At 36.5% G+C, this 20,556-nt stretch overlaps 1 protein-coding gene across 2 annotated transcripts in view; it reads left to right on the top strand.

Moving 5' to 3' along the window:
• Nucleotides 1–20,556, top strand: part of LOC110374141 (kielin/chordin-like protein) — a 50,635-nt gene that overhangs the window by 26,090 nt on the left and 3,989 nt on the right. Inside the window, exons 15-33 of one of the 2 annotated variants that reach the window (XM_064039539.1) lie at nucleotides 408–539; nucleotides 3,249–3,371; nucleotides 3,965–4,093; nucleotides 7,492–7,605; nucleotides 7,690–7,851; nucleotides 8,938–9,303; nucleotides 10,242–10,379; nucleotides 11,080–11,202; nucleotides 12,430–12,561; nucleotides 13,335–13,490; nucleotides 14,833–14,853; nucleotides 15,180–15,302; nucleotides 15,604–15,738; nucleotides 16,101–16,229; nucleotides 16,750–16,884; nucleotides 17,418–17,537; nucleotides 18,135–18,263; nucleotides 18,645–18,830; nucleotides 19,090–19,299. In XM_064039539.1, coding sequence (XP_063895609.1) covers nucleotides 408–539; nucleotides 3,249–3,371; nucleotides 3,965–4,093; nucleotides 7,492–7,605; nucleotides 7,690–7,851; nucleotides 8,938–9,303; nucleotides 10,242–10,379; nucleotides 11,080–11,202; nucleotides 12,430–12,561; nucleotides 13,335–13,490; nucleotides 14,833–14,853; nucleotides 15,180–15,302; nucleotides 15,604–15,738; nucleotides 16,101–16,229; nucleotides 16,750–16,884; nucleotides 17,418–17,537; nucleotides 18,135–18,263; nucleotides 18,645–18,830; nucleotides 19,090–19,299 — 2,763 coding nt within the window. Of the gene's footprint in view, nucleotides 1–407; nucleotides 540–3,248; nucleotides 3,372–3,964; nucleotides 4,094–7,491; nucleotides 7,606–7,689; nucleotides 7,852–8,937; nucleotides 9,304–10,241; nucleotides 10,380–11,079; nucleotides 11,203–12,429; nucleotides 12,562–13,334; nucleotides 13,491–14,832; nucleotides 14,854–15,179; nucleotides 15,303–15,603; nucleotides 15,739–16,100; nucleotides 16,230–16,749; nucleotides 16,885–17,417; nucleotides 17,538–18,134; nucleotides 18,264–18,644; nucleotides 18,831–19,089; nucleotides 19,300–19,975; nucleotides 20,141–20,556 lie in introns of both variants that reach the window. The other variant, XM_064039540.1, reaches the window with a different exon arrangement.

Raw genomic sequence — 20,556 nt, 5'->3', positions numbered from 1 at the left:
AAGTTCTGATTTTTTTCTATCGAGAAAAGTTACTTGTTTTATGTTTTTGTCTTCGGATTAATGGAGGTAATATAGTCAACAAACACATATAAAAAAAATATTCAAATAAGTATTCTTAAATTAAAATTAACGTAAAAAAATTGTTTAATTTCGAGGTATCGCCTTAATAGAGGTAGTTACTATAACTATATATATATAGTATATATATAGTAAACATCTTTCGTTATGAATAACTTATTGTATATATTATGTACTAAAACACAATAAAAATATACGCATCTATAAAACTTATTTAACTATATAATACCTAAGTTGACAAAGTTTGCGAACTGAATAAAATGCATTTCTGTATATCGATGACCTATACAATATGTTTTTGGCCTTAGTTAAAATTAGTTTACTTTCAGTGGTCCCGGACGAACTATGTACATCGGGAAGCATGAGTATACGGCAATGTAACCAATGCTACTGTTACCAAGGAATCTTGTATTGCAGAACTACTAATAAATGTAAGCCTAATGACGGTCGTGACAAAGAGGGTAAGATTTTTTTCAAATAATTATAACAATAAATACGAAAGTTCTAAATCTGATAAATTTTAAGGAAGATATTTAATAAAAGGGCTTTCCTAACAAATTCGAATTCTGATGGTATTTGTCGCTGTCATCTGATTGAAACTGCTATTTGATTGACCGACTTGCGCCTACATTGAATGACTAGGTACATTTAATTGAATCACTATGTACTTTTCTGTTTTTAGGGTTCCGTACCTCAAAAGGAAAAAACGGAACCCTTATAGGATCACTTTGTTGTCCGTCTGTCTGTCTGTCTGTCTGTCTGTCTGTCTGTCTGTCTGTCTGTCTGTCAAGACCCTTTATCTCAAGAACGCGTGGACGTATCAAGCTGAAATTCACATGAAATACTCAGGTCTACTGTCCCTTTAAGCTCTGAAAATATCAAACTTTTAAGCCAAACCAATCAAAAGATACAGCCAATTATGTCGATATTTTCAACAAATTTTAGACACTCGCAAAGGAATCAAAACCTACAGGATACTTCCCGTAAACTCATGCCCATTTTCACCAACAAGTACCTAAATTAAGAGATCCCCTAAGAGCATTTACGGAACACTTAATAAGAATTTCGTTTTCACCAAAGTTTAGATATCCCTTATCCATAGTTATTTATGTCAAAATTGGGAGAGCCCTTATTCTAAGTGGCACTTCGATTAAGAGATTGTTGGTGAAAATGGGCATCAGAGACTTGAAATTTGGCATGAAGCATTGTCATATAATGCAAATATAGGAAAAATTGCGAAAATCTCATTTTTTTAGTTATAAAATATAAAAAAAATATTTTAATAAAATGAAACTTACTACCTTATTTCTCACGAACGAATAAAGGTATCAAATTGAAATTTACACAAAATACCTAGGTCTATTGTCCCCTTAGGCAGTGAAAAAATCAAACTTCTAAGTAAACGCGATTAAAAGATACAGCAGTTATACCGACACCTTAGACGAATTTCCGTCACACGCTAGGGAATCAAAACCTACAAGGTACTTCCCGTGAACTCAGAATCTTGAAATTCGGCACGAAGCAGCGTTATATAGTACAGATAAAGGAAAAATTGCGAAAATGATAAATTTGAAGTTACATAAAATATTAAAATATTATTTTTGCTTACACGACGTGAAATATTTTTTTAATAATTATAAACTTACTATCTACCCTTTTTTACATGAACGCGTAGAGATATTAAAGTTGAAATTCATATCAAACACTTCTTAAATATAATTGCCTCTAAACTGTGAAAATTTTTAAATCATTCAAAGGTCATTGGGCACCTTAGTATGGAAACCATACCCACGGCGGATACGAACGAAATATAGCACAGTATAATGATAAAGGCTCTGATTTACTATGGCATTAGTCGCATCTATGTGAACCATGGGAATCTAGAGAAAATCAGGTGTAAACATCAAATATTTTCCTCATTTCAATGGGGAATTTAAACGACCAAGTTTGACGGATTTGAGAAATCATTTCTTTGTAGTGAAAGAGTATACTCGCCGTTTATTTCCATTGTCATCAGGTCAGGATCTGATGATGGAAATCCTGAGAAATCGAGGGCAACTATCAGAAATTGTAGGCAAGCATAGGATTAAAACTTGATTCTCAGATGTATGTCTGGTGATACTATCAAATAGTGAAAGTTTAGAGCTAACCTGATGATGGAGACGTGAGAAAGTTGAGAGAACTCTATGTATGTTTAAAAAAATAAAAGATCCCATTAGTAGTGAATTCTCATCTCCTAAAATAAAATAAGCTCCAACACAAGGTTACGTTATAAATTGTAAAGGAGTTCCCATAACTATATCTGATCTTTGCTATCGATCCCACAATGGCAGTTAAACCTATCTATGTGGAAAGTCTTCGCCAATACGAATAAAATAAGCCCAAACACGTGGTAGTTGCAACATACCGTTCAGGAGTTCCCTATACTCTCTGTGGTCTCCATAATCAAATCAGCTCCAAACCTTCACTGTTTACCAGTACCCTCAAAAATACACCTCACATGTCTGGTTTTGACTCGATGCGTTCCTACAATATTCAAGAGTTGCCCTCGATTTCTCAGGGTTTCCAGATCCTCATCAGATCCTGGTCATCCGAATTGGCATCTTCTTTCTTTATGAAAAGTCTTTAACAATAAAAACTAGCATTGCAAGCTGTACAATCCTCTGAAACTGCTCGTCTTTTATATTTTTCAAACGATCCTGGACATTCGTCTCCATGGAGTTTTAATAAAATATTTATATTCAAAGAAACGTCATAATATTCTCCAAGATTTAAAACTACTTTGATTCATGTCCGCCACTTTTTACAAAGCGGGTGAGATATGCCCAATGACCTTTAAGACATAATTAGTTATTTTAAATCAGATATCTGAATGATGACTATAAAATGTTGTATATAAATAACTTTAATAAAATAACTTTTACAAGGTACTGGCCTACCATTTTAGTTATATTATATAATAAAAAATATTAACTATTTTGACTCTCACGAAATTACCATAACTATGATTGTTCTAAACTGAACGGTTGGCGCGAGACTCGCTTTTTATCTATACAGGATTTGTACGGAACCCTCGGTGCGCGAGCCCGACTCGCACTTGGCCAGTTTATTTTTTATGAATCTCGAAACAATTAGATACCGTAAAAGTCACATTTATATGCTTCTTTCAGACATCAAAGATACTGGACACTGCAATTTCGGATTAACATTTAGATTGGGTCCATGTGTTCGGTGTAATTGCGATTCTGGCGCTTATAATTGCGATGAAAGAATTAAGTGTGTAGATTTTGATTGTAAGTTAATTTGAATATGCATTTCATAATTTAGTGTAAAGTGGGCAAAGAACCAACCTCGAGTATGAGAGCGCGGGTTCGATTCCAGGTCAGGCAAGTACCAATGCAACTTTTCTAAGTTTGTATGTACTTTCTAAATATATCTTAGACACCAATGTCTGTGTTTCGGATGGCACGTTAAACTGTAGGTCCCGGCTGTCATTGAACATCCTTGGCAGTCGTTACGGGTAGTCAGAAGCCAGTAAGTCTGACACCAGTCTAATCAAGGGGTATCGGGTTGCCCGGGTAACTGGGTTGAGGAGGTCAGATAGGCAGTCGCTTCTTGTAAAGCACTGGTACTCAGCTGAATCCGGTTAGACTGGAAGCCGACCCCAACATAGTTGGGAAAAGGCTCGGAGGATGATGATGATTTCATAATTTAAGGCCAACTTGCGGTATTCACATTTAGCCACAGTTTAAATATATTCTCTTGTAACAATGTCACTCACACACGCATAAACCCGATATACCGACGCATAAGCACTTCACTAACCGGTAAAAGCTCGTCGATGCAAATGCCACTTTAAAAAATCATGTTTTTTTAATAATTTCAGTCAACCCCGAAGGGGAAACACCATGCCCAATGCGTGGAAGAAGATTTACAAAGGGCCCTTGCAATTTCTGCGTTTGCTATTCCAAATCACATTTTCTTTGTTCGGATTTACCGTGTCCGCATTCTGGAAGTAAGTGTACTAATCACGGAGTAGGTAAGGAAAAATGAGCGAAGATGCCAGAAGACGGTCAAAGAACTTCCTGTAGGCCAAATATACAGTGGGCATGACTAAAATTAAACTGCGAGTACACTAACGGGGTGTTTGGGTTCTTGGAGACATCTAGTAACAATTTCCGGTATTACAAAAAAGGAGCGGGCTTTCACTACCGAATCATTTTCCTACAAGAACTGGAGTTTTCGAGTATTCTTACAAGGACGTAGATAGCCTACGAGTTCTGCTTAACCTACTCGGAAATTAAAAAAAATATATAATGTAAAATCCTAATCCTAACTAATATTATAAATGTGAAAGTAACTCTGTCTGTCTTTCTGTCTGTCTGTCTTTTCTTCACGCCTAAAGTACTGAACCGATTTGTGTGAAATTTGGTACAGACGTATTTTAGAACTTGAGAAAGGACATAGGATAGTTTTTATTACAAAAAAATATTCCGGACATATAGCGCCATCTATTGGTCAAACCAAAAATCTGCCGGAAGTCACTATTCCACGCGAACGAAGTCGCGGGCAAAAGCTAGTTATTCCTTTTTCTGCATTACCACCTGTATTGATTAAGTAGAATTAAGCATTGACATGATAATACATAGAAGACAGCAAAAAATTCAGAACAAAATCATCAAACCAAACTGACTGAATTCACTATTTCGTTCACATTTAACCGACGATACGTTATGCGAAATATTTGAAGATGCTGACGTTCGCCAGCTGACAGTCAGTTTGCTTTGAATGCAGCCTTTTGATCTGCGTCAGACGGAACAAAACAATAATTATTATTACAACAGTAAAAATACAATAGGCATGATGACAGTAATTAAAAATCATTAAAATATTATATTTATTAAATTAAACTTGAAGCTTGGAATATAAAACTCGCATTGTTTCCTTTTTTTTTTAATAATGTGATCAATATTAATTTTATAAAATAAAACTACCAAATAAGGCAATCCGCCATGATATCTTGAACACCAATCAGAGCGCGTGACGTCACCTTTTGGTCGACGCATTAACCACTCGCACAAATGTCACATTACCAAATACGAGTTTTATATACCTACTATACTAGAATCTAGAAAACTATGTAAAAACTTACATCAAAGTGATCTTCACAAAAATAATGGTGTGGGTAAAAAATACTAGGCAATATTGGTTTTGAATCTCGCCTTGCCACTGTTTTCGTATTTTTTAATGGGTGCTAATTAAACAGGCTTCTTTTTAATATCATTATTCGCCCCCAAAAATGTATGTTGCCTTCTAAATTACTAAGTCAGCCACAATTAACGAGCATCTAAGTAATACTATCTTAGCCACTCGTTATCTTCTTAGTAAACCACTCTAAATACAACTCAGCATGATGGTTATTTTTTAGCATCTAAATTTGTAGCATGCATTCTAACAGTAAACTTCTAAAATACTATTAAATGACATCATAAAATATATTTAATAAGCTTCTAATTTTTTAACTCAGTACGTTTAAAATGTAAGCAAGCAACATGCAGCAAGCATGGCTTCTGTCACGGCTCCGGCGCTGCTGGGCTCCGGCGGTCCCATGCGAGCTTATCGTCGCAGATGGTTTTCACGCTCACCACCGCAGCTTCGGCTTGCTGGCCGAGAGCCGGCCAGCCTCAGCCGCGACGGCGAGCGTTGAAACTACCTGCGCCTCAGCTCGCAAGCCGCCTCGCCCCTCCGCGCCTACGCGCGGTATTTATAAATTGCACTCTAGGGGTAGGGCAGACAAGACTACGTGGAGTCGGTTTTGCAGCGATTCGTTTTCGTCACTAACTTCAATTTTTAATACAATGTTTTTTAATTGAAGGTTATAAATGGCAATATACTAAAAATGATGCCGAGTTAGTAAATTAGATGACAATGTATAAATAAGAAGGACAAGTCAGAATAATTGATGATCTTTACTTGAAGCTTTCTATAGAATATTTAGTTGGCGTTGTAAAAAAGACGAATTAGTTTAGTAGAGGCTATGTCATTTTCCCGTTGCTTAGTTATAAAATTAGAAGTTTAATCATGTGTTCAATAAATAATTTTGTGGCTACACTTATAATTTCCCTTTTGTGATGTGGAATACACAAATAACCGGGCGCAATGGTCCCAGGGACTGCGATTCCCGGTTCGGTCGACATTTGTGTGATGAGCATGCTTGTTGGCCGTGGTCTGGGTGTTACAATATGTATTTATAAATATGTATATGTGTAGCTGTATGTAGTTTATCAGTTGTGTTAGCACCCATAACACCAGTTAGTTAATAACTTACCATGGGGCTAACCGACCGTGTGTGAAACGGTGTCCCGACATTATCTAAATATATAAAACTCAAAGGTGACTGACTGACTGACATAGTGATCTATCAACGCACAGCTGAAACCACTGAACGGACCGGGCTGAAATTTGGCATGCAGGTAGATGTTATGACGTAGGCATCCGCTAAGAAAGGATTTTGATCAATTCTACCCCCAAGGGGATAAAAGAGGGGATGAAAGTTTGTATGAAACTTGCCCACGCAGACGAAGTTGCGGGCAACAGCTAGTATATTATATACTAGCTTCCGCCAGCGGCTTCGCTCGCGTGGTGTGTTGATAAAAAGTAGCCTATGTGTTAATCCAGGATATCACCTATCTACATAGCAAATTTCAATCAAATCGGTCCAGCCGTTCTTGCGTGATTGAATAACAAACATACATCCATACATTCTCACAAACTTTCACATTTATAATATAAGTAGGATTATATGTGTTCTTACACTGGGGGACCCCACACCACTTATACACTTTCGAATTCATATTTAATAACACAAAATAACTTAATTATTGAACTTGAACGAGCGTTGCTTACTTGCGTCTTGTTAACGATGCATGACACCGACAAGCGTTTTCGCGCCGGATTCAAAGTGGACGGAGAAAAATGCAATTATTTGACAAAAAAACTTCGCATTTTCTTAAAATTTACAATTTTCCGTATATAAAATAGACGTATACCTACATCATACAAAGGAATTTAAAAATTTGTCATCATGCCTATATTATTTTGTATGTCTCGACCAGACCACGGGACTACAGAGTCCCTAATTTTTTGAAAGGCGAACGTGGGCCGAAGCCAAAACGCTGAAGCTCTTATGAGACAACTTTAATGAAATGGTGACACAAAACCAGCGATTATCCCTGTATACACTATAGAAATGTACCCAAGGACAATCCCCGGTTCTGTGCTAAACTATTGCTAACTATGGATGAAAACGACTTGGGCTGTGGTGATGGGATGCTAATGGACTAGGAATGGGGAAACTACGGGAACTATGGCACCTGCCGATAACAATGTAATAAATACACGTAAAAATGACAGGTGAAGAATTGCCAGCTTACTTACGGGGCCCCCGGGAATCAGCTGCTAAATCGCAACAAGAGGGCAACTGGTTCGCAACAAGCGGGCAAAAGATTCGCAACAAGAGGGCAACAGGTTAAGTATTATTATTATTTATAATATACATAAAAATGCGTTAAGTGAAAAGCATGTAAAAACTGAATTTTTAAACATTTTCAGATTCCTTGAGACGAACTAAAATGTGTACGGGGTTCGATTTAAATTATGATCATCCATGTAAACTGTGCAAATGCGTATCCAATTACTGGTTATGCAGTGGAAGATGGTGTTCAGAACTGCATGATGTTCATAAATTCCCAGAAGTATCGGATAAGGAAACCAGTACGTACAAGCCTTATTATTCAATTCATTTTCTTTATTTCAGACTTATTTTGTCCATATTTTGTTAGTAATACATAATACTTAAGATCTATGTTAGTAAGCTTATTTTTAACCGACTGCCCAGAAAGGAGGAGGTTCTCAATTCGTCGGGATCTTTTTTTATTTTTTATTTTTAGAGCTTGCCCATCTACCTCGACCCTACGTTTCGTGCTGTTGGTCATTGTATGTGTCTTGCTCATGTTTATTTGAAGTCCAACCTCTTGGCTTGCCCTGCTCAGATCTTGGAACATTTCTTGGAGCTCTGCTGCTGCTATTTTCTTTATTTTGTATTTTTGTTAAGGCCTGGTGGGGTTGCAACCTACTCTGATTAAGAGATTCAAGTGAGCGTTATAGAAGAATCTTGTTTGTTTACATTTATGAGGCTTATTCTGTATGTGACGGTTCGTTTCTCTTCATTACTAGTCTGCATCCAATTATCCGAATGGGCCCTGATCCCAATTAATTCGGATAATCGGCGCTCTACTGTAATGTGAATAAAATTATGTTATAATGAATTTTATATTGTATATATAAAATAAATTTGGCAGACCTCATCAGTTAGTAGATTTATTTATTTTTTAACTTATTTCTCAAGTTTTATTTTTAATGCAATCCTACTTATATATATTATATATAATATTGTTTTTTTTTATTATAAATGTGAAAGTTTGTGAGAATGTATGGATGTATGTTTGTTATTCTTTCGCGCAAAAGTAGCTGCACCGATTTGTTTGAGGTATAGAGATAGGTGATGTCCTGGATTAACACATAGGCTACTTTTTATCAACATACCACGCGGGCGAAGCCGCGAGCGGAAGCTAGTAAACATTATAATTCTCAATTTGTATGTTCCCTTTTAGTTTGTAAGTGTCTATAACAATCATTTTAGAGCTTATTCAATATGAATGGTGTGATCTTTTTAACTGAATAAACCTATATTACTTTATTGAACTGTATTTGGTGATCCAAATATAAAATAAATAAATAGATGCTTTAGTGTGATTAAATGAAAACATAACTTAATGGACTTTATTTTGTTACTTTCAGTGTTATATTTAGAACTTTGCATAGAAGGACAAAGAACCAAGTTGGATAGATGCACTGATTGCTTGTGTTATGCTGACAGGAGGTGGCGTTGTTTAATAACTTGTGATATCATACAATCTAAACCGGATTATACGCCGACTACACACCCCACAGAATTATATGAAGAGTATGGACAGTATGATTATCAATTGCCGACTACACACCCCACAGAATTATATAAAGAGCATGGACAGTATGATTATCAATTGCCGACTACACACCCCACAGAGTTATATGAAGAGTATGGACAGTATGTCACAACGGAGGGATCCTACATTAAACTCTTTTTTCTAGACATGAATGATGATTTTAATGTTACATTTCACTGTAAGACTATTTTTATAAATCCATAACATATAGGGACTGAACTAACTGTATCGACCGAATTGATTATTTGCTCATAAATCAGTATGAAGATAAATGAAAGTACTCACTTAACAACGATTAGGTATTTTTAGGGTTCCGTACTCTAAGGGTAAAACGGGACCCTATTGTTTTCGTTCCTCTGTCCGTCTAAGTTTGTATGTACTTTCTAAGTATATCTTAGACACCATTGGCTGTGTTTCGGATGGCACGTTAAACTGTAGGTCCCGGCTGTCATTGAACATCCTTGGCAGTCGTTACGGGTAGTCAGAAGCCAGTAAGTCTGACACCAGTCTAACCAAGGGGTATCGGGTTGCCCGGGTTACTGGGTTGAGGAGGTCAGATAGGCAGTCGCTTCTTGTAAAGCACTGGTACTCAGCTGAATCCGGTTAGACTGGCAGCCGACCCCAACATGATTGGGAAAAGGCTCGGAGGATGATGGATGTCCGTCCGCCCGTCTGTCACCAGGCTATATCTCACAAATGATGTATTTCTGCTGCCGCTATAACAACAGACACTAAAACTAGAATTAAATAAATATTTTGGGGGGCTCCCATAGAACAAACGCGATTTTTTTGCTCATTTTCTTAATGGTACGAAAAACTTCGTGCGCGATTCCTACTCGCACTTGGCTGGTTTTTTCGGTATTTTTCGGCTGATTTTTAAATCGTCAGATAACTTCTATCTGCGGAATAAATATAGCGGCTTCACATTTTTTCTACATAAAAGCTGTTGAACTTCAAACATTCTCGAGATAAAAGTTACCTGGAGATTGAAGAAAAAATATAGGTATTGTATATTGTGCAAAAGGGTGCATACAATTCTTCTTTTTAGATATATTCTTGCTCATGCATATTCATACTTAGCACACACTTTATTGCATGCGTATTAATTATTTTCAGTGTCCGCAGAGCTATATGGCGAAAAATGTAAACCGGGAAGCATGAGTATACGGAAATGTAACCAATGCTACTGTTATGAAGAAAACTGGTATTGCAAAACAACCGATTGTAAGGGTGACAGTCCTAAGGAAATAAAGGGTAAGATTTTTTTTAAATAATTAAAACAATGAATACGAAAATTCTAAATCCGATAAATTTTAAGAAAGATCCTACTTATATTATAAATGTGAAAGTTTGTGAGAATGTATGGATGTGTGTTTGTTATTCAATCACGCAAAAACGGCTGGACCGATTTGATTGAAATTTGGTATGTACATAGATAGGTGGTAACCAGGATTAACACATAGGCTACTTTTTATCAACACTCCACGCGGGCGAAGCCGCTGGCGGAAGCTAGTATTTAATAAAAGGGCTTTCCTAACAAATTCGAATTCTGATGGTATTTGTCGCTGTCATCTGATTGAAACTGCTATTTGATTACCCGACTTGCGCCTACATTGAATGACTATAGTGAATTAATTTAATCGTTAAAAATGTCAACACGGTGCCAGCTGTGCTAACTGTTGGACGTCATATTCGTTTTGGTGATAAATAGCGCAGCAGTTGGAAGAAATTAACTAGATTTGAATCACCTGACTGACTTTATGTTCACTCTGTTCCAAGGGCTATGTGACATTCATTCAAATTGCTGCATCTACCAGATGAATGCAACATATTTACAATGATCCTATCATTATCGTCTCAGTGGATTAGTTCGACTGGCACTTTTCTGTTTTTTTTTTTATGAAACTCGAAACAATTAGATACCGTAAAAGTCACAGTAATATGCTTCTTTCAGATATCAAAGAAACTGGAAACTGCATTTTCGGAAAAGTATTTAGAGTGGGTCCATGTACTCGGTGTATTTGCGAGCCTAACGGTTATAACTGTACTGACAAAATTGAGTGTATATCTTTTGAAGGTAAGTAAAGGACAATGGGCAAGTTGCATGGGGTTTGATACCCGCTCTAACAGTAACGTATGATATATTGGAAAGGTATTTACGTGAAGAATAATAAAAACGATGGGGCTTGCCTCAACTAGCTATCCGACCCGAGTAATGATAGAAATTGAATAATAATAATATAATATATGCAAATTAATTAAGAGGCATACGTCGCCAGTGTCTTTTAGACATCTTAATTTGAGATACATTCTATTATAATCTAAAAGTTTTAATAAGGTAGGGAGTCATAGTAAGGATACGCCATTGTCAACTGATTTATCAAAAGTTCAAAACATTTTTTATACAGTGTGTCGTACCCAATCACATTAAATTAAATACTGGTCTGTAATATACTGGTCAATATATGTATGTTAAAAAAACGAATTTTTCAAACAAAGTAAACATAATAAAAATGTGCGAGAATTAGAACACCATATAAGAGCCAGAACAAACAACGGAAATTTTCCCATGAAAACTGAGAGCTGTCAACTGGTCAAAACATTCGATACTCCTAACTTTATCTCTGCTGTGTTTCAAGGGCGTTTGGTCTCCTGTCCTTTCAACCTCAATGATAAGACTGATGCTAACATGGTGGATGTTAGTAATACTACACACAAGTTAATTTACCAGTTTTTATACGATACAGTTGGATTTAAAATTACATCTACATTGATGATTTATGAACATTCCACATTCTATTCGTCTATGTCACGCGGAAGGGACAAGGATAGTCGTCATAGTAAACATTGTTTATCTTGCCAAGACCTAGTACTATTATTAACACTTTTGGACAGGTCCTTTAAATAAGCATTGCATAATTTAAAGGCCAACTTGCGGAACTCACGTTTAGCCACATCCTACTAATATTATAAATGTGAAAGTTTGTGACAATGTTTGGATGTATGTTTGTTATTCTTTCCAAAAAACGGCTGGACCGATTTGGTTGAAATTTGGTATGTAGATAAGTGAGACACTGGATTAGCACATAGGCTTTTTATTAACACACCACGCGGGCGAAGCCGCTGGCGGAAGCTAGTTTTAAACATATTCTCTTGTAAAAGTTTTCAAGCTACATGCTAAAGTTTGTAAGAATGTCACTCAACGCGCATAAGGCCGATACACGACACTCAGTTCTGTCAGCACCAGTAATAGCTCGTTGATGCACATGCGACTTTAAAAATCACGTTTTTATGATAATTTCAGACGACTTAGGGCAAACATCATGCACACCTGGAAAATCGTTTAAAAGGGACCCTTCTTGCGGCAGGATATTTTGCACTTGCTACTCTAAGGGATTTGTTTGTTCGGATAATCAGTGTTCGCCAGAAATGGGAAGTAAGTGTACTAACCACGGAGTAAGGAAAGATTAGCGAAGGTGCCAGAAGGCGGATCGGTCAGAGAACTTCCTGTAGGCCAAATATATGGTGGGCATGACTAAAACTAAACTGCGACTAAACTAAGTAGGCGTTTCGGTTTTTGGAAATATCTGTTAAAGATTTCTGGTATTACAAGGGGGGGGGAGGGTTCCAAAAAAGGCGTATAAGAACAGAGACAGTAAATTTCCACGTCCCCTGCATACCCGCATTTTGGCACACTACTTTCTTAGAAGATTTTCCGATATGGCACCTCCGGTCGTCATTTTGTTCTCCATGGTACTAAAACATGTATTCCATAATTTTAAAACCTACTTACCATACCTTATTATATATACCATACAACAACACATGGAATAACGAATCAAACCGAAATATTAATAGATTTGCATGTGAACTAAACATAGTCTGTTTAGTCAACATTTCACATCCAAATCTATTTATATTTCGGTTTTAGTTGGCCCGATGGCTTGAAAAATTCTTGAATTCAATAGAAGTTTTTAGTCTGATACCGGCCAAATAACTGATCATTGTTATGTGTATACTACTATTCATTTCCATTCTGATAAAATGACCCCGAACTGTCGACCAACTAAAAGTTTGCAGTTACTCTTTAAAAAAGCTGGGGGAAGTTTTACAAATCAGTTCTTGCATTTAGAATAGAAAATAAACAGTTGAATGACTACTCTCATTTCTGAAATCTATTCAATAATAATCTGTCTGAAATTCCTGTAGATTTCAGAAGGTTACGTACGAGTGACAGTTCTTCCTCTGAACTTGAGGATAAGTGCAGACTGGGCGACACATATCGGCAAGACGCATGTAACTACTGCTATTGTGATAAAAACAGAGAACGTGTCTGTACGAACCACAAGTGCCCCTATCCTAAATGTAAGTACGAATGTTATTTTTAAAATACTAAATACTTACAGCCAGTTTCTTCATCAAAAGTAAAAGCCAAAGTAATATCATAAAGTAAAAGTAACGGTCAAGTTCGTTTTCCACGATTTTGTCTATTAGTTTTGCTGTTAGAAAAAGAATGTGTGCCTAAAAAAAGAATCTGTGCCTTGAAAACAAGAATCTGACCGTTACTTTTACTTTATGACATTACTTTGGCTTTTACTTTTGATGAAGAAACTGACTATAAATCGATGTAAAGGAGATGGCTAAATTTTTATAAAAAAAAACCCAGTATCGACAGCAATTAAATGGTTTCAGAGAATGCTCTGAAACCTATCCAGTCTCTCTGAATTGATTTAAAAAAAAATACTTAGCCGGTTTAGCAGACATACTCCTGAGTGTTAAGTTTTTACCATATGCACAACTTCCAATGAACAGAAAACAGTATCTAACGTTAAACAAAATTTTTAATCGAAAAAACGTTATAAAAAGAGAACCCCATGGTTTTTAGATGATAGGAAATATTTTTTTTAATCCACACATTGTATTGAATCCCGTGAAAGCTGATACATACGAAGTTTCTGTCGACTCTGAGTGTTTTTTTAACCATCTTCTTTGCTGTTTTTTTAATTAATTGTACCTACCTAAAACCTTAACTCAAGTCTGACAAGTACATGCTGAAAAGCCCTTCAATATCGATTCAGCCAAACGCCAGATAATTGCGCACAAACATACATACATATATGCAGCTCAAACTGAAAATTTCCTTTTTTGACATTTTGACGGTCAAAAAGAAAGAGAAATAAAAAGTTGAACAGTAAAGAATGTAGGTATACTTAATCGGTGTATGGGTGTGTTTATGAAGTTATTTGCTGATAAAATTAACACACGAACAGCTTGTGCCAAATACCTTTGCCGTTCTTACTTTCTTTCCTATAACGGAGTGAGCGCTCTATGCATGCCGAGCTCCTCAGCCTTTTCCCAAATATGTTGGGGTCGGCTTCCAGTCTAACGGGATGAAGCTGAGTAACAGTGTTTTACAAGGAGCGACTGCCTATCCGACCTCCTCTGCCCTGGTACCCCTACTGGCTTGTGACGTAACGACTGTCAAAGAAGTTCAATGACAACCGGGACCTACAGTTTAACGTGAACTACGAAACACAGTCATAAGTATCCAAGATATAGTTAGAAAGTTACATTGGTACTTGCCTGACCTGGAATCGAACCCACACTTACTCAAGAGGTTGGTTCTTTACCCACTAAGCCACCACGATTTGCTTCTTAACGTCTCACAATTAACATAATTAATTGTTATTAATAAAATCTTTTTTAGCTACTCAGTCGCAGTATACACGTAAGTTTGCATCATTATTTTACTTTGAATATACATATTCTTTATAATATAAAGTAAATATTTTGTCCTCAAGAAATTTAAAGACGACGTACTATTTTTCTATTTGAACTTCCAATTTGAGGGATCCGAAAGATTAACTCAATCTGTGCCATACAGGAGTTACAGGCTTCGGAAAATTTGAAAAATTACCACTATTCCCGAGTAACATAGGCTTTTCCCAGGTACGGGCTGTAGTTCCCACGGGCCGTGGGTGAAAACGCGGGATAACGGCTAGCAATTAAAAGATTTACTTAATTTACCTTTAAAAGTATTGTTGTTAATTTCAGCTTCCATCGTGGAAGAAAAATGCACAATAGGAGTAAGATTTAGAAAGGATAAATGTAATTACTGCTATTGCAATTATGAGCTGAAATTAATTTGTTCACGCAATACTTGTTTCCGTACCAGAGGTAAGTTTACTGTCTCTCACTGGTCTATTCCAAATATATTGAGACCAGCTTCCAGTCTGGATGCAAACCTATATATACCCCTGGACTCGACATTGTTAGACTTTCTGGTTTCTGACTACCCGATATATTTCTAAAGAGGACCCACAAATATTGACTAATACTGCATTACCATTTACCCACTAATATCTTCCAGAAAACTGACGAACCACCCCAAGCTACTCTTAACCTTATGATCGATGTACGTAATTTATTTCATACCTTTTTGCGTTTTCAAAATTTTAACATTGTACTTATATTTCAGGTCTTTTACGAAACTCTTTGCCCACCGTCTGCACAGTAGGACTCAAGTACGATATAGACTACTGCAACCAATGCCAATGCACTTCTACGAAACGATGGAAATGCACTCAAAATATATGCCCTTCGATTTATGATCGTACGTGTTTAAATACTCTAATAAGTACTTCATTGAGCTCAAATATTACTCATCAAATAGCAGGAAGCAAAGATAGCGGAGATGCCATAAGGAAGGTAGATCAGGCGCCTTCTTGTAGGTCAAGCAATGTATGTAGCATTTATTAAAACTAACAAGGCATTCAAGGCTCCTTCGAAGATCAAAAAGATTTATTGATTGATTGGTGGAAAAAAAATATATTATAAATAAAATAATTTGCTATTAAGTTCCTCGTTCCTCGAAACCCAATTTTGCGTTATGGCATCTCCGCTAGTCATTTGGTTCTCCATTTCATATTTTATACCCTTTGCTTGTTCCAAAGTTTTTTGTCATATGTTTTTCAGATCTCCTGCTACGGTCAGAAAGAAAGTCCTGCATTGATGGTAGCAAGCGTAACAAGGATTGCAATCATTGCATCTGTCACAAAGGAATCGAATTATGTACACAAATCCGTTGCTGGCACGACCATCCAAGTATGTATAAGAAAACACGTTTATTTAATTTGCACAGATAGGAAACCCACTTGGTATATTCATAATACCTCCAAGGCCACGGCGGCTCTTCTCATATAAGGTGATCAGCCAGCTGCGCAGGACATATTATAGTAAAGAGGGTATAGAATCAGCCTTACTTATAAACGTGAATTAAATAATAAGTAATACTTAAGGGCTGTTTAAGAAAATTTCTACTAATAAACGTTGCTTAATCATGTCTTAACTAACATTTAATCACTACTTAAGACTTTAATCACTACTTAAAACTTTAAGTAGTGATTAGTTAAAATGATGCTTAGAGGGTGGTTAGAGATTTTTATAATTAAGAGGGTTAATAATAAAATATATTTTTTATCAAATTTAATATTAGTTTATAAGAAGTTCTTCTCAGGAAAAGCCATTAATTTTATTTTTATTAATGAAATTAGGAAAATTGCTGATGTTGGTCATTGTTTCTTTTATTAAATTACTGGTTAAGTTATAACCTAAGTTTTTATAGGTCGTAGCTATACACACTTGACGGAGCCCGAATGCGAGCACGGGGAGTCTATACCAGCCCCCGACGCTTGCAATATGTGCATTTGTATGAACAATGATATTCTATGCACCGAATACCCCTGCCTTGAACGAAAAGGTATGTTGTCAATGAATCAATCAAAAACATTTATTTTCAGGCTGCATTAGCCCAAAGATTTACCTTAAAGACTAACCTACTAACATATGTTATGAAGATTTATTCTTACCAAGGAGCTAAGCGGCTAGTATTTATATAACTATCCGTTTTCCTACGGTTTTACCCGCGTTCCGTGGTAACTACTGCCCGCACCGAGATAAAATATAGCCTATGTTTCTCGTGGATAATGTAGCTTTCGAATGGTGAAAGAATTTTTAAAAACGGTCCAGAAGTTTTTGAGCCTATACATTACAACCAAACAAACAAAGTTTTCCTCTTTATAATATTGGTATAGATCATTCATAGACGTAAATAATATCAATAAAAAATGTTTACATTAATTTGTTAATCTTACCTCCCCACTCAGAGACATTTAATGATTACTTAAGTCAATCCTTAGTGACGGAATGTCATACAAATCCTTCACTAAGGAATGGCTTAAGTAACCATTAAAATGTCTCTGAGTGGGGAGGTTAGTAATTTTTTTTTTTCAGTTTCAGGAAGGTCTGGTAAATGTACCGAGGGTGACAGATATTACTTGGAGGACCGTTGCAACTTCTGTGTGTGCCAAGAAGGCCAAGAATTCTGTACCGCAAGAGCTTGCCTGGTCGATGGTAAGTCCTGCACTACATAGCCCCTCCACCGACCCTACGTGGAGGGAGGTCCATGAGGATTTTCCCCCTGATAAAAAAAAGTAGCATCAGGGCCTCGGTTCTGCATATTTTACTTAAGCGACATACGATTGATATCCAACTGAGAACCAATTACGATTGAAGCGTATATGGCATTCCGCTATTTTGTCTTTTAAATTAACGTTTTTATACTTTTCTGTGATTCAATCATGAATCATACTGTCTGCAAATGGTTTACTAATGGTTACGATTATCCAATTGTCACATTTTTTTAACTGTTGTGAGTCTTCTGTCTTTGGGTAACATAGGCAATATTTATTACCCAAGAACAAGAAGAGATGGTTAAAACGGCGAGAAGCTATTTAGTTACAAATATTGGTTTTATTTCATTACCTTAATTTATAGAATTCCAAGAGCGAAAAAATCGAAACTTGGTCCACTTTGTGGCGATATTTCTTGAAAAAAATATTACGTTAACAATATACATATTTCTGCCAATCTATCTGAACGATAACAAGACCGCCAAAATAAAATGTCCTAAAAAGCAGGTGGTACTTTAATTAGTACTTTTGTCCGCAGAGACATCTCCAAAGGATAAATGTAAGGAAGGAGAAATGACCAAATCTAGCGATGGCTGCAATATGTGTGTCTGTACTGAAGGAATACTTAGTTGCACAGACTTTAAATGTCCTAAATCAAGACTTAGAAGTAAGTGAAACTATCACAATCTATTAAAAAAAAATGTTAAGTCTGAAGCCACCATTCCGCTTTGAGCAAGCATAGTGATTAATGCTCAATCCTTCTCCGTTTGAGAGTAGACCTGTGCCCAGCAGTGGGACGATAAAAAGGCTTATAATGAATGCACTATTCACAAGAACTACTGGACCGATTGTAAAAATGTTTTCAGAATTAGATAAACTATTGAGTAAGGCTGCAGGCTATTTTTTACCAGCGTATAGTTTCCACATGACGCGGGTGTAATCGTTGGTAGAAGCTGGTATTATATTTTTCAATGTGATCATTTGAAAACTAGCGAAATCTTGCATCAGGATATTCACCATTAATGTAATCATCAAAATTTATTTTCAGAAGACCCTTTAGAAACTAGTGAATCCAAACCATTTACTTCCTTAAAATCTAAAGAAAAGGCAAAGTGCGTAGAAGGAAAAATGTATGTAAATGAAGAAGATGATCCTTATTGCCCTGATACCTGCTTTTGTGACAATGGCGAACTACTTTGCACTAATAGGAAATGTGATTGGGGACATGGAAAAGGTATACATTAATATTTATTTGCTAGTCCCAAAACCAAATAGGTAACCAGACACGTCTGCTGTTTTCATCATCTCCCATAGGTGTTAAAGGCCACTAACGATTGTGAAGCTGATCAGTTTGAATTCGCTAGGTATCACTGGGCCCATTTTATAAAATATTTAATGGGAGGTTTAGAGACCATGTATCAGTGAAGGGTACCGATCCTTGTGCTGAAAATGATTCCTTCGGGACGCGAATAATATATTTGGAGTTTTCGCAGCACACTTTCAAGAACCACCACCAAAATCTTCATTATCTCCAAACAATATGACAAGTGACTTCGTGTCTTGCGTGGATTATGAAGAAATGCCTGCTGACGATGCTTGTTCTGTATGCATGTGCCTGAATAACCGGAGGGTCTGCACTAAGGTGCATTGTACTGAAAGCGAACCAAATGTAGTTTCATCCCGATTGGCTGATGTTGACAACCGTAAGAAATTGTCCTCTTGTGCTTTAGCATTGTGAAGTATCTACTATAACAATTTTGAGACTAGAGTTTAAAGCAACTGTATTTTTTGATGCTCGATACCTACTACGTTATGGGCAATTTTACAGCACGTCTACTGGGCACTCACGGGACTATTTTCCATAGAAAAAATTTGGTACGTAGTCGGTATCAAGTATCAACAAATACTATTGCTTAAAACTCATGGTAGAGCTACTGAAAGACACACTATACAGAGAAACTATAACAAATGCCAATCGTCAGTGATGAGTATGATCGTGGACGGATATAGTGTTAGATGACGACCAAAGAAACAATGGATGGATTGTGTGAAAGCCGATATGGTAAGAAAGAATGTCACTTATGAGATGACGGCATATAAGAAAAGTATGGAAGGAGAAAACATGCTGCGCCGACCCCAAATAAAATTGGGATAAGGGCAGGAGGATTAAAATGAGTCTCTAAAACAAAAAGGAGAAAAATAAGGAAAGCTGGCCCCACCACCATGTGGGATACATAGCAGGAAAGAGAGAGAGTCTCTAATTAAAAACTAAATGTAAAATGTAATGTCAAAGTTTAAAATTCTCTAACAATTGCACAAGCGTGGCAAAATAAAAAAATACATATTAAAGAAAACCTATTTCTTTACGCATATTTGTAGTTTTCCCGGCATCAAAAGCGTCGTTCGGGGCATCTTGTGTGGATTATGAAGAAATGCCTTCTAGCTTTGCTTGTACTTCATGCATATGCCTCAATAGCCGGAAAGTCTGCACTAAGATCCGTTGTCCTGAAAGTCACACACCCCAATTGGCTGACGATGAAAAGAGTAAGAAATTATTCCTCATCTGCCTTATTATTGTCAAGTGCATAGAATCTACCTTGTTTATCTTCCTGCCTTCCCAAGTCAATTGGGGTCGGCGCAATATGTACTTTAATTTAATTTTTCTCTATTGACGTCATACTAACATCCACTCCCTTCTTGTTAATGTCCCTTTTCGCATCTCTTCCTCGGTCTATCTCTGCCTCTCCATCCTTCCACGTTCTTATTTAACACACTCCTTGTAGCATACATTTCACACCGTCACACATGTATATCTACCATATGAATTTTTATACAGAGGTAGAGAGTAGCTGTTTTCCCGCAATTCCAAAGTAACTCCATCTGCCTATTACCTACTCTATCACACTTTCACGCTAAAACTACTGAACCCTTACAAAAATGTTAGCTATATTTTGCTTGAT

This window comes from Helicoverpa armigera, chromosome 19 (genome assembly GCF_030705265.1).
Source record: "Helicoverpa armigera isolate CAAS_96S chromosome 19, ASM3070526v1, whole genome shotgun sequence".
Classification (NCBI taxonomy): domain Eukaryota; kingdom Metazoa; phylum Arthropoda; class Insecta; order Lepidoptera; family Noctuidae; genus Helicoverpa; species Helicoverpa armigera.
The sequence above is the reverse complement of the archived record's forward strand: the minus strand, read 5'-3'. Positions and strand labels throughout refer to the sequence as shown.